The sequence below is a fragment of the Salmo salar genome, chromosome 03, assembly GCF_965601325.2.
Source record: "Salmo salar chromosome 03, fSalSal1, whole genome shotgun sequence".
Lineage (NCBI taxonomy): Eukaryota > Metazoa > Chordata > Actinopteri > Salmoniformes > Salmonidae > Salmo > Salmo salar.
Window position 1 is genome coordinate 11900129 of NC_138293.1, and position 11767 is coordinate 11911895.

At 42.2% G+C, this 11767-nt stretch overlaps 1 protein-coding gene across 1 annotated transcript; it reads right to left on the reverse strand.

The window, feature by feature from the left end:
- Positions 1 to 372: 372 nt before the first annotated feature.
- On the reverse strand, positions 373 to 3135 carry LOC106598607 (uncharacterized). The gene is made up of 4 exons (XM_014189636.3): positions 2403 to 3135; positions 1790 to 2037; positions 1408 to 1543; positions 373 to 809 (listed from the first exon to the last, which is right to left on the reverse strand). Exons 1-4 carry the CDS (start codon positions 2944 to 2946, stop codon positions 733 to 735), a joined length of 1005 nt encoding a protein of 334 aa, XP_014045111.1. The 5' UTR covers positions 2947 to 3135; the 3' UTR covers positions 373 to 732.
- Positions 3136 to 11767: the final 8632 nt, after the last annotated feature.

Below are 11767 nucleotides of genomic sequence, written 5' to 3' on the forward strand. Positions count from 1 at the left end.
TCCTGATCCAAGAGTCACTGTAATACAAAGAAATTGGACGTGTTGAGTTTGACTGGTCTGACAGTCAACTGAATGACATGAAGCACCCAGAGAGGCTTTACAAAGAGATCTTCTTATATGTACTTTACACAAAAAAAAACAGCATCAAATCACACAGGCCTGAAACCATGAAACCAGCTGTTTAGGAACAGGCAATGACAACAGCATTGATTTTCTGTTATATATTTATTTCATGAACACTGCAACATGGCTGTGAATATAATACAGCTCAACTGACTAATTAACTGAATGAGGAAGAAAACATTGTTCCTGATAAAGACAAGACAAAAAAATGACAAGGCAAATCGATTCTTTTTTTTTTAAACAAATATGGGATTATATTTGACTATCACAACTGCTATAAATATGACTGTTAAAAATTCTTAATTAAATAATTAAACAAAAATAGCTTCTGTAAAAAAGTAAAAAATTTCATTTCCCCCCCCCAGAAATGATAGCAGATTATTTTTGTGTTGTTGTTCTTTTATCCAATGGTTGTTATTGTGTGTACAATGAGAATTGAAACCCCTGTGCATAATGAACTATACTACAGGGTGTAACATGGTAAAAATGTCAACAGTGACTTAGCTAAGTCTTTGGTGCCGTATAATTGCACAACAGAAAGGGTAAAGATGATTTTTTTTCTCAAGTGGATATATGGTGTAAGGATGCCAAACCTCATGGCCTTCGCCCTCACACAGTGTTCTGGGAAGAGGAGGCATTTTCCAGTGAGCTGCTCTCTGACCCTTGGCTGCTTTGGGGATGTCCACCTGTAGTAGGAGAAAGGAAAAGACAGGGCAACATTGTGAGCATACCAATCGAGTTGTCTACCTCAGTTAATACCAAGTGTGGTCAGAGAACGCATTTATTAAATTAAACCTTTATTTAACTAGGCAAGTCAGTTAAGAACAAATTCTTATTTACAACGACGGCCTACCCCGTCCAAACCCGGACAACGCTGGGCCAATTGCGCGCTGCCCTATGAGAGTCCCAATCACGGCCGGTTGTGATACAGCCTGGAATTGAACCAGTGTCTGTTGTGACGCCTCTAGCACTGAGATGCAGTGGCTTTAGACCGCTGCGGCACTAAGGAGCCATCAGAGAACGTAGAGGTAGATGGTATGAACTGAGATTGTGTTTGACTGTGTATATATGCCAATAATATCTGTAAAAAACTGAGAAATATAATACAATTTTGACCGGTCTCTTAATGTACTATGGAAATGTTCCACTGTTCTGCCATTATCAGTTGTTACATCCTCCGCAGCATTGAGGCCTCAGTGGCAGAGCAAGTGACAGTGATCTCTATGACATTATGCATTCCACTAACACAGTATGATGGGCAGCAACAGCCACAAACACACGTACTTGTTCCATGTTCTCTGTCCTTAGGTAGAGAATGCTGTGGTGGTGGATGCAGGCTCAGAACCAGCTCCCCCGGGTAGCTTCCAGGATGAATGTCACTGCCAGGGGGGTGAGGGGCAAAGAATGGCGCTCTGCCACCCTGGGTGCAAACCATACACATTCACATACAAGCAAATCCTTCCATTTTGTCAATGTTAATTTTCACACAAAAATAGCTATACACTGTCATGGCATAGTATGGATTGCAAAAAAATATATATTTAATATGTCATGTCATAGGCATACTGTAATGTCCTCAACTGTAAAGCCCATTTTGACAGCACATTTACTTCATTATATATATATTTTTTTTATTTTTTTTATTCTAATGGGTTTTTGGTCTTACGTTTATAGGACCTGCCTCAGGAGGGTAGTGGATCGGGCCAGGTGGTGGAAAGTGAGGGAAACCCATTGGGCCATTCCCTGGTGGTGGCAGCGGCATGTTCACCAGAATGGCTGGGCAAGCCGCGTAGCCATGAGGGTAGCGGGAGTACAACTTCAAGGGGAACTGCATGGCCACCATTTCTCCAGAGTACACGTCTCTCTGACCGCCAACCTCCGCTATAACATAGTCGCTGGGGAAATGTGGGCCGCCTTTGTGGAGGAGAAGTAAAAGAAGGGAAAGAAAGAAAGAAGAACAAAAAAAATGTAAATGCGAGTTGTACATAAAGTTACATAATTATGTGTAGGCTACATAATCACAAACGCTGAAACGCATCCCAAACAAGAGAATTAAAAAGGCGCGAAATGAGAGCTGTAAAATTCAACAGCACCCTGTTAGCTAGCTACCCAGTTGACTATGTTCATCAACAACATTAAAAATGTATATCGTTTTTTTTTTTTTATAAAAAAAATATTATGTTCAATTCAAGAATGTAACGTTAGGTAGCGCTACAAAAACACATGCATGTTAATAATAAGTGAATTTATTCAACAACAAAAAATAATGATCCACTTACTTCGACTCATTACATCCTGAATCCCACTCCAAGGTGGCCCGTAACGACCATCTCCATGATCACCTCCTCTCTGCGGATCATGGTTATTCCATGGACCATGGCCGTCCTTGGGAGACTTGTCGTGGGTCACTGCCATAGGGACCTCCATCTCCGTATAGGTCCTACCGTTTGCCTCTTCAAAGCGTTGTGGTGGCATTTTGATGACTGTCTCTGTACGTGTTCCGGGGCCAGGAAACATCACTCCAGATGTGTCCGGCAGATGAGCTCTTTCCTCCCGGCCGCTCAAAGTGACATTAACCGCTGTATCACCGGGCCTTGACCAAGTCAAATTAAGTGCTGATTCTTCTTTGTTCGTTTTCTTGATATGTCTTTGATATGCCATTATTTTCGTTCTCTCTGCAATCAGAGAACATTTCCAACAGTTGCATTTAAGAAATTGACACTGGCCAGAATGTCCCTTGAGTTGAACAATGAATCCATGATTTCTGCATCTGGCACACTTTGGGTTTCGCGGACTTTTTTGCGGTTTGTAAACATTTGACATGATTAATTCTACTTCTTAGCTAGCTAGTTTATCCGCGATCAAGAAGCATGCAAGTCAAAGCGAAAAATTAACCTGAAAATGTCTTTAATTTTTCCCACTTGATTTTGTTGCTAAGCTAGGCTTGTCACGATCATGAGCTTTCAGTCAAGAGACGTTTCTCTCGGGAACAACACCGTTTAAAGCGGCGGTGCCACGTGACGTGAAACCTTGTATCTATTTGGGCGTGGGAATAGTTTACAAACCTTGTTCACTTGAGACGTGGCCAATTAATTGCCAAAAATACAAAATGTAATTTAGCAAGTTTCAGAATGGGCTCATGCATGCTGGTTTTGCACGCAATGTCTTATCAATGTGGAATTAAATGTAAAACACTATATTTACACTATACTGTAAATAGCACTACTATTTGTAAGAAGTAGTAATAATTTATAAATGTAAGGTTAATTAATTGTATTTGAAATACCAGCAGAAATGGCTACTTTTCTTCAAATAAATCGAAACGATATAACAAAAAAACAAAGAAATCTGAACACAGAGTATAACATTCTTAAACTAATGATATGAAAAGTTACACCACCCATCCCATTTGTCAACCATAAAATAGACTACTAATTGCCTAATAATGAGGTGTCTTCAACATAAAACGTCCAATCTTTATAAAGTGTATCCCTGCTAGTGTCTGGTTGCATGTGTTGCCAAGGTGATGGGGGAGAGGAGGTTGTGATTTATGATGGTGTCATTCAGCTGCCATTAGGCTGTCTATGCTCGGCTGCACAGCGCACCACTGTGTCACGCTACATCAGTCAGTTCAGATGTACACCAGCCTCCTGGCTCTGAGGTTCTGGGGGGGAGAGACAGCGTGAGACAATCCCAAAACCACTGAATAGTATCCAAGTGTGAGTGATTGAAAAGTACAGAACAGTGCTTGTAAGGTAGCAGAGACTGTGGTGCGTACATGCAAACACTATACTTTATACATTACGTGAATAGCCAACAGCGGCAGGGGCTCAGTCTATATGTGGACTTGATGGTAAGATTACACTGCACTGTGTTGCGAGGATGCTGCTGCTACTGAATCATGACAATACAACATGGCAATGTTCTGTAAAAACACATAATGGCAATATAATACTGCAGTGCACAAAACAACAGTTGTGCTAAAGGGGAATAATGAGGTTCAGGATACTGTACACGGGGTCCTGTTCCAATAGTATTCTTTCCGTGATGTTCTTTCCGTGACATACAGTAGCTTTCACCAGTTATCTAATGTCAGAACAGTGATAACTTAAAGGAAGGAAGGAAGGAAGGAAGGAAGGGAAGGAAGGAAGGAAGGAAGGAAGGAAGGAAGGAAGGAAGGAAGGAAGGAAGGAAGGATGCATCTTAGAGTATTCAAACAGGGTCCATGGTGTTCTCTGGAAATGAGATCATTGACTGGATATAAAGTGACAGATGCAGATCAACTACATTTTCAACTCAGCCAAGACACCGTCAACTCTCACAGCATTGGTATAGGCTGTGGGAAGAGACTGTCATTGGTATAGGCTGCGGGAAGAGAGGCACTGGTATAGGCTGTGGGAAGAGAGGCATTGGTATAGGCTGTGGGAAGAGACTGGCATTGGGAGAGACTAGTGTTGTTATAGCTCCAGCCTCCCCAGTCATGAAGCTCCCAGAGAGTCTGTCTGGCACTAGACAGATGTGTCATTTCAAGCAGTGGTGGAAAAAGTACTCAATTATCATACTTGAGTAAAAGTAGAGATACCTTAATAAAGTAAAAGTGAAAGTCACCCAGTAAAATACTACTTGAGTAAAAGTCTAAAAGTATTTGGGTTTAAATGTACTTAAGTATTAAAAGTAAAAATATAAACCATTTCAAATTCCTTATATTAAGCAAACTAGACTGCACAGTTTTCTAGTTTGTTTTTATTGATGGATAGCCTTTGGCACACTCCAACACTCAGACATAATTTACAAACGAAGCATTTGTGTTTATTGAGTCCTTCAGATCAGAGGCAGTAGGGATGACCAGGGATGTTCTCTTGATAAGTGTGTGAATTGGACCATTTTCCTGTCAAAATGTAACGAGTACTTTTAGGTGTCAGGGAAAATGTATGGAGTAAAAAGTACATTATTTTCTTTAGGGATGTAGTGAAGTAAAAGTAAAAGTTGGAAAAAATAGAAATAGTAAAATAAAGTACAGATACCCCCAAAAAACGATTTAAGTAGTACTTTAAAGTATTTTTACTTAAGTACTTTAAACCACTGATTTCAAGTCTGAAAGGGTTTTTTAGCAGGTAAGAGGGAGAGTGCTCATAGGTAGTGGGTTTTAGTGGTATTAAAGTTACACATTTACATTTTACATTTGAGGCTTTAAGCCGATGCTCTTATCCAGAGCGACTTACCGTTAGTGCATTCATCTTAAGATAACTAGGTGGGACAACCACATATCACAGGCATAGTAAGTAACTTTTCCTCAAAGTAGCCATCAGCAAAGTCAGAGCAAGAAGGGGCAGGAGTCAAGTGTTGGTTCAGGAAAGTTTTATTACGTATTAACATACACTGCATTATTTTGGTTCAGGTCCAGGGATTTGGTTCATGTCCAGGGATTTGGTTCATGTCCAGGGATTTGGTTCATGTCCAGTGATTTAGTTAAGGTCCAGTGATTTGGTTCATGTCCAGGGATTTGGTTCAGGTCCAGTGATTTGGTTCATGTCCAGTGATTTAGTTAAGGTCCAGTGATTTGGTTCAGGTCCAGGGATTTGGTTCATGTCCAGGGATTTGGTTCGTGTCCAGTGATTTAGTTAAGGTCCAGTGATTTGGTTCATGTCCAGGGATTTGGTTCAGGTCCAGTGATTTGGTTCATGTCCAGTGATTTGGTTCATGTCCAGGGATTTGGTTCATGTCCAGTGATTTGGTTAAGGTCCAGTGATTTGGTTCAGGTCCAGTGATTTGGTTCAGGTCCAGTGGTTGGTTCAGGTTCATCCATTTTAGCGATTTGCCTTTGTCACCACAGAAAACCACAGTGACCACGTACTGTGTAGCTACAGTCATACAGTGCATTCGGAAAGTATTCAGACCCCTTGACTTTTTCCGCATTTTGTTACGTTACAGCCTTTTTTTGAAAATGCATTAAATCGTTTTTTCCTCATCTATCTACACACAGTACCCCATAATGACAAAGCAAAAACAGTTTTTTAGAAATGTTAGCAAATTTATTTAAAATAAAAAACTTAAATATCACATTTACATAAGTATTCAGACCCTTTACTCAGTAATATGTTGAAGCATCTTTGGCAGCGATTACAGCCTTGAGTCTTCTTGGGTATGACACTACAAGCTTGGCACACCTGTATTTGGAGAGTTTCTCCCATTCTTCTCTGCAGATCCTCTCAAGCTCTGTCAGGTTGGATGGGGAGCGTCGCTGCACAGCTATTTTCAGGTCTCTCCAGAGATGTTCGATCGGGTTCAAGTCTGGGCTCTGGCTGCGCCACTCAAGGACATTCAGAGACTTGACCCGAAACCACTCCTGCGTTGTCTTGGCTGTGTGCTTAGGGTCATTGTGCTGTTGGAAGGTGAACCTTCGCCCCAGTCTGAGGTCCTGAGCGCTCTGGAGCAGGTTTTCGTCAAAGATCTCTCTGACATGTATATTTGACATGTATATTTTAGTATACATATTTGCATATTTTCACATTGTCTGTGGTGTCCCCATATGCTTATTACATAGGCATTGAAATGATACCTATATCTGAGAGATTTTTTTGTTGTTCTTTATTTGTACTTTATTTATGGATTTTCAATTATATTTATTTATTTAAGGTTTATTTTGAATTGTACACATTTGCATCTAAAAGCTGAATTGCAGCATACATAGGCCTATGTAAGTAAATACAACATATATACAGTATATATAAACTGTAGTATACAATATTACAGTTACGCAGCATTAAGCAGTCTCACAAGAGTAAGGCATAGGACTGTTGTTGTACCTGTCAGTCTGAGTAGGGGGAAGGATCAGTTTGTGACTGGATCAGGTAGTAGAGGGAAGGATCAGTTTGTGACTGGATCAGGTAGTAGAGGGAAGGATCAGTTTGTGACTGGATCAGGTAGTACGGGGAAGGATCAGTTTGTGACTGGATCAGGTAGTAGGGGGAAGGATCAGTTTGTGACTGGATCAGGTAATAGAGGGAAGGATCAGTTTGTGACTGGATCAGGTAGTAGGGGAAAGGATCAGTTTGTGACTGGATCAGGTAGTAGAGGGAAGGATCAGTTTGTGACTGGATCAGGTAGTAGAGGGAAGGATCAGTTTGTGACTGGATCAGGTAGTAGGGGAAGGATCAGTTTGTGACTGGATCAGGTAGTAGAGGGAAGGATCAGTTTGTGACTGGATCAGGTAGTAGGGGGAAGGATCAGTTTGTGACTGGATCAGGTAGTAGGGCGATGTATCAGTTTGTGACTGGACCGGGTAGATCTGCCGCTGACAGGGCCTCTCGTCTGAGGCAGCCACTTGTTGTAATCCTGGGAATTTGCAAGCAAAATGAGAACAGAGAGACTGTTACAACAAGTGTAAAATCGTCTTTGTCTGAGAGTGATTATATCCTTTCACTTATTCTTATATTGAAGATCATGTAACTTTCAAGAGGTGTCTAGTTCAGTTCTTCAGTATTTCTCATCTGGCAAGGGAACAGATGCCTCTTGCTCCCTATCCCTGTGGAGATTGAGACACCCATAATCAGTGACATTCAGGCCCCCAATTTCTGCTGCTGCTCACTGGGGCGAGAGGAGGTTTCCACAGAGGGCTGAAAGTCAGTTATTGTATTTTTCTTTGCACAGCACTCAAGACATTGACTCTTAGACAGTAATGCCTGAAATGAATTTGATCACACCAGAGCACAACAATGGCCTCCAAAATGTATTTTTCACTCATCAATGCATCCATGATAACAGGCATGACAACATGTTTCCCTCTTTGGTTCAACGCTCTGATTGGCTAAGGATATTATTGTAATGTGTGTGTGTGTGTGTGTGTGTGTGTGTGTGTGTGTGTGTGTGTGTGTGTGTGTGTGTGTGTGTGTGTGTGTGTGTGTGTGTGTGTGTGTGTGTGTGTGTGTGTGTGTGTGTGTGTTGGAGGGAGGGGGTGGTAGTGGGATTAAGTTCCACTTCAGCTTATCTCCATTAAAATGACAGATTTTTTTGCTGTCAGCAATGGTCGTGGCCTAGATTTGACTGACGGCATCGTTTGTTTTGGCGAGGCGATCATCGACACTGTAAATACCCATTGTTGTGCTTTCCCCCCCCCCTCCCTCACCACAGTGCAGAAACCTCACTGTGTTAAGCAAAACCAGTTAAACAGTTGTATGGTGGGTAATGAGGGGAAGTAGTAATGTTGTGCTGCCACCACAGGGAAGCTAGCCGGAGACTCTTGCTCACCTCACCATTTGCATATTAGACGAGAGGTGTTTTTGTCTTCATAATTGGTTGGTGTGTTGTCTATTAAGATTAGGGTTGTTAAAAATATATGGCAGTGTCAAGGGGGGAGCTCCTACTGTAACTTTGCGGCTGGTGCGGATAGAGAAAAGCCACAGAGGGACTTTCAGACCCTTTTTAAAAGATGCACACATTAAGCATCTGCTGGCAAACAAGTCCAGACGTGTTTTAAACACCTGCAGGTGCAGAATCGTTTGACCTCCGTAACCCCATTTATATTTTCCTCTGCCTAGTTCCCCACTCCACCTTACTGTCTCTGTCTGTCTGTCTGTCTGTCTGTCTGTCTGTCTGTCTGTCTGTCTGTCTGTCTGTCTGTCTGTCTGTCTGTCTGTCTGTCTGTCTGTCTGTCTGTCTGTCTGTCTGTCTGTCTGTCTGTCTGTCTGTCTGTCTGATTGTACAGCCAGCTGGGTAGAAGTGTTCCGGCCAGGTTCCCCTCTCTCCACTGGGATTCTCTGCCTCTAACCCTATAACCGCGGCTTAGTCACTGTCTTACTGGTGGTCTTCCATGCCGTCCCTAGGAGGGGTGAGTCACTTGAGTGGGTTGAGTCTCTGACGTGATCTTCCCGTCCGGGTTACCGCCCCCCTCGGGTTCGTGCCGTGGGGGAGGTCTTCGTGGGCTATACTCGGCCTTGTCTCAGGATGTTAAGTTGGTGGTTGAAGATATCCCTCCAGTGGTGTGGGGGCTGTGCCTTGGCAAAGTGGGTGGGGTTATATCCTACCTGGTTGGCCCTGTCCGGGGGTATAGTCGGAAGGGGCCACAGTGTCTCCCGACCCCCCCCTGTCTCAGCCTCCAGTAATTATGTTGAAATAGTTTGTGTCTGGGGGCTAGGGTCAGTCTGTTATATCTGGAGTATTTCTCCTGTCTTATCCAGTGTCCTTTGTGAATTTAAGTATGCTCCCTCTAATTCTCTCTCTCTTTCTCTCTCTCTCTTTCTTCTCTCGGAGAACCTGAGCCCTAGGACTATGCCTCAGGACTACCTGGCCTGATGACTCCTTGCTGTTCCCAGTCCACCTGGCCGTGCTGCTGCCCCAGTTTCAACTGTTCTGCCTGCGGCTATGGAACCATGACCTGTTCACCGGACGTGGTACCTTGTCCTGGACCTGCTGTTTTGGACTCTCTCTCTACTGCACCTGCTGTCTATAACTCTGAATGATTGGCTATGAAAAGACAAAATGACATTTACTCCTGAGGTGCTGACCTGAGGTGCTGACCTACAACCACTGTGATTATTATTATTTGACCCTGCTGGTCATTTATGAACGTTTGAACTTCTTTGCCATGTACTGTTATAATCTCCACCCGGCACAGCCAGAAGAGGACTGGCCACCCCTGAGAGCCTGGGTCCTCTCTAGGTTTCTTCCTAGGTTCCTGCCTTTCTAGGAAGTTTTTCCTAGCCACCGTGCTTCTACATCTGCATTGCTTGCTGTTTGGGGTTTTAGGCTGGGTTTCTGTACAGCACTGTACAGCCCTGTACAGCCCTAAATACATTTGATTGATTGATCGATCGTGTATCTCTCTCTTGCTCTGTGTGTGTGTGTGTGTGTGTGTGTGTGTGTGTGTGTGTGTGTGTGTGTGTGTGTGTGTGTGTGTGTGTGTGTGTGTGTGTGTGTGTGTGTGTGTGTGTGTGTGTGTGTGTGTGTGTGTGTGTGGTGTCGCTGAAGGGGCTCTCTCTTCAATATTTATGTGATACACAGGGGCGGAAATCCCGGGGGGGACACGACCCCCCCATCCTGGGAAAAATATGATTTGTCCCCCCCAATATATCACTGAAACATAACTATGTAATTTAAATAATATTAATAATACGCAATGAAAGCAATTGTGCTTATTATAGACACTTAATAGCGCGTTTTTAAGTTTCAAAAGATTGCGACCCCCCCAGCCTTTGCCTCACAATGGTTTGATCCACTGCCAGTTCCTTAGTTGCAAGGTAACAGAGGGGTGTTATCCACTATCTGAAAGGTACTCAATGAACGTAACTGACGTGAGGTTAATCCAGTCAATCGCGCACACACACTAGCTGAATATGCAGAGCTAGCGCGCAAATATTAACTATTAAGCTAGCTAGTAATTATTCCATTTATGTGGCCTCGTCAAAGATGGAATCTTTGCTATCGTCAATTTATTCCAAGATCAGCATGCAGATGATGTAAGTTAGTGCTTCAAAGTCCCTGTGATAAGGTTAGCGATAAAATGAAGTCCAAACTGAACAGAACTACACTCTCTTCTACCATTGTCTTAAATATATTTAATGGTCTCGTTGCAAAAGCTAAATTGTCGCAAGGGAACTTTTATTTATTTATTTTATTTCACCTTTATTTAACCCGGGTAGCAAAGATTATAGAAAACACCATTGAAACGGAATTGGTGCTCGCTAGCTTTGCAAATTCAGCTATTGTTGGAAGCCAGCCAATATGAAACAAACTATTAAAATTACAAAAGGTTGCAGCATATGTTGTGTAAATGGTGAACTCATACAGCTGTCAACTCTTGTCATTTTAATCCGTTTCACATTTGCTAGCTACCTTTTAGATCGAAGCCCAAATAGAATGATAAAAGATAAGATGATAGAAGCCCATCTCCTACTGTAAATAACCTACACACTGTGTGTGTGTGTAGCCAGCCAGCCAGGTAGAAAAATGGCAGAAAAATAAAAGACAGACAGAGTATTTTTCAGTACACCAAAACGCAAAGTAAGAACCCTAGTAGCCTAATATCTCAAAGACTAGTTGATAAAATGTTCATAAGAAATAAATGAAATTCTAATGGAAATGTTTCACAATGATGTCATTAGGCAGAGCAGGCAACAGATGGCACACAGACAGCAGAGTTGGGGACAGATATGCAGGGACAGACTGGCAGACAGGGAGTCTCAGGTAAGTTTGTTGAGTCTTTGTTTGGCAACATTATGAAAGGTTCTCAATGTTTTTTACTTGTAAAATAGGAACATAATTGGAAAATGCCATGGATACCCCCACTCTCAACTTAAACTGGTGACTGAACTAAGATTTGTTAAAGGCAATGGTATTGCTGTTGTGATTAGTTGTGTAGTTTTGGGTACCGGTAGTTAGGAGTACGGCAAACACCTTATTTCTTTGGTTCCTCAATATACATTTACCATATTAAACGTAGGCTATGTGTTACAGCACTACTTTTGGTGTCCCCCTCAGGAATTGCTCTTGAGAAAATTTCATGTAATTGTCCCCTCCAAAGTTGATATCAGATTTTCGCCCCTGGTGATACATACAATTATTTTGCAGAAAATGTTCAATTAGATATTAAATTAATAAAAACATGGTTTATTGTGTATTATTGTGGTAGGAGAAACCTTCGTTTTGG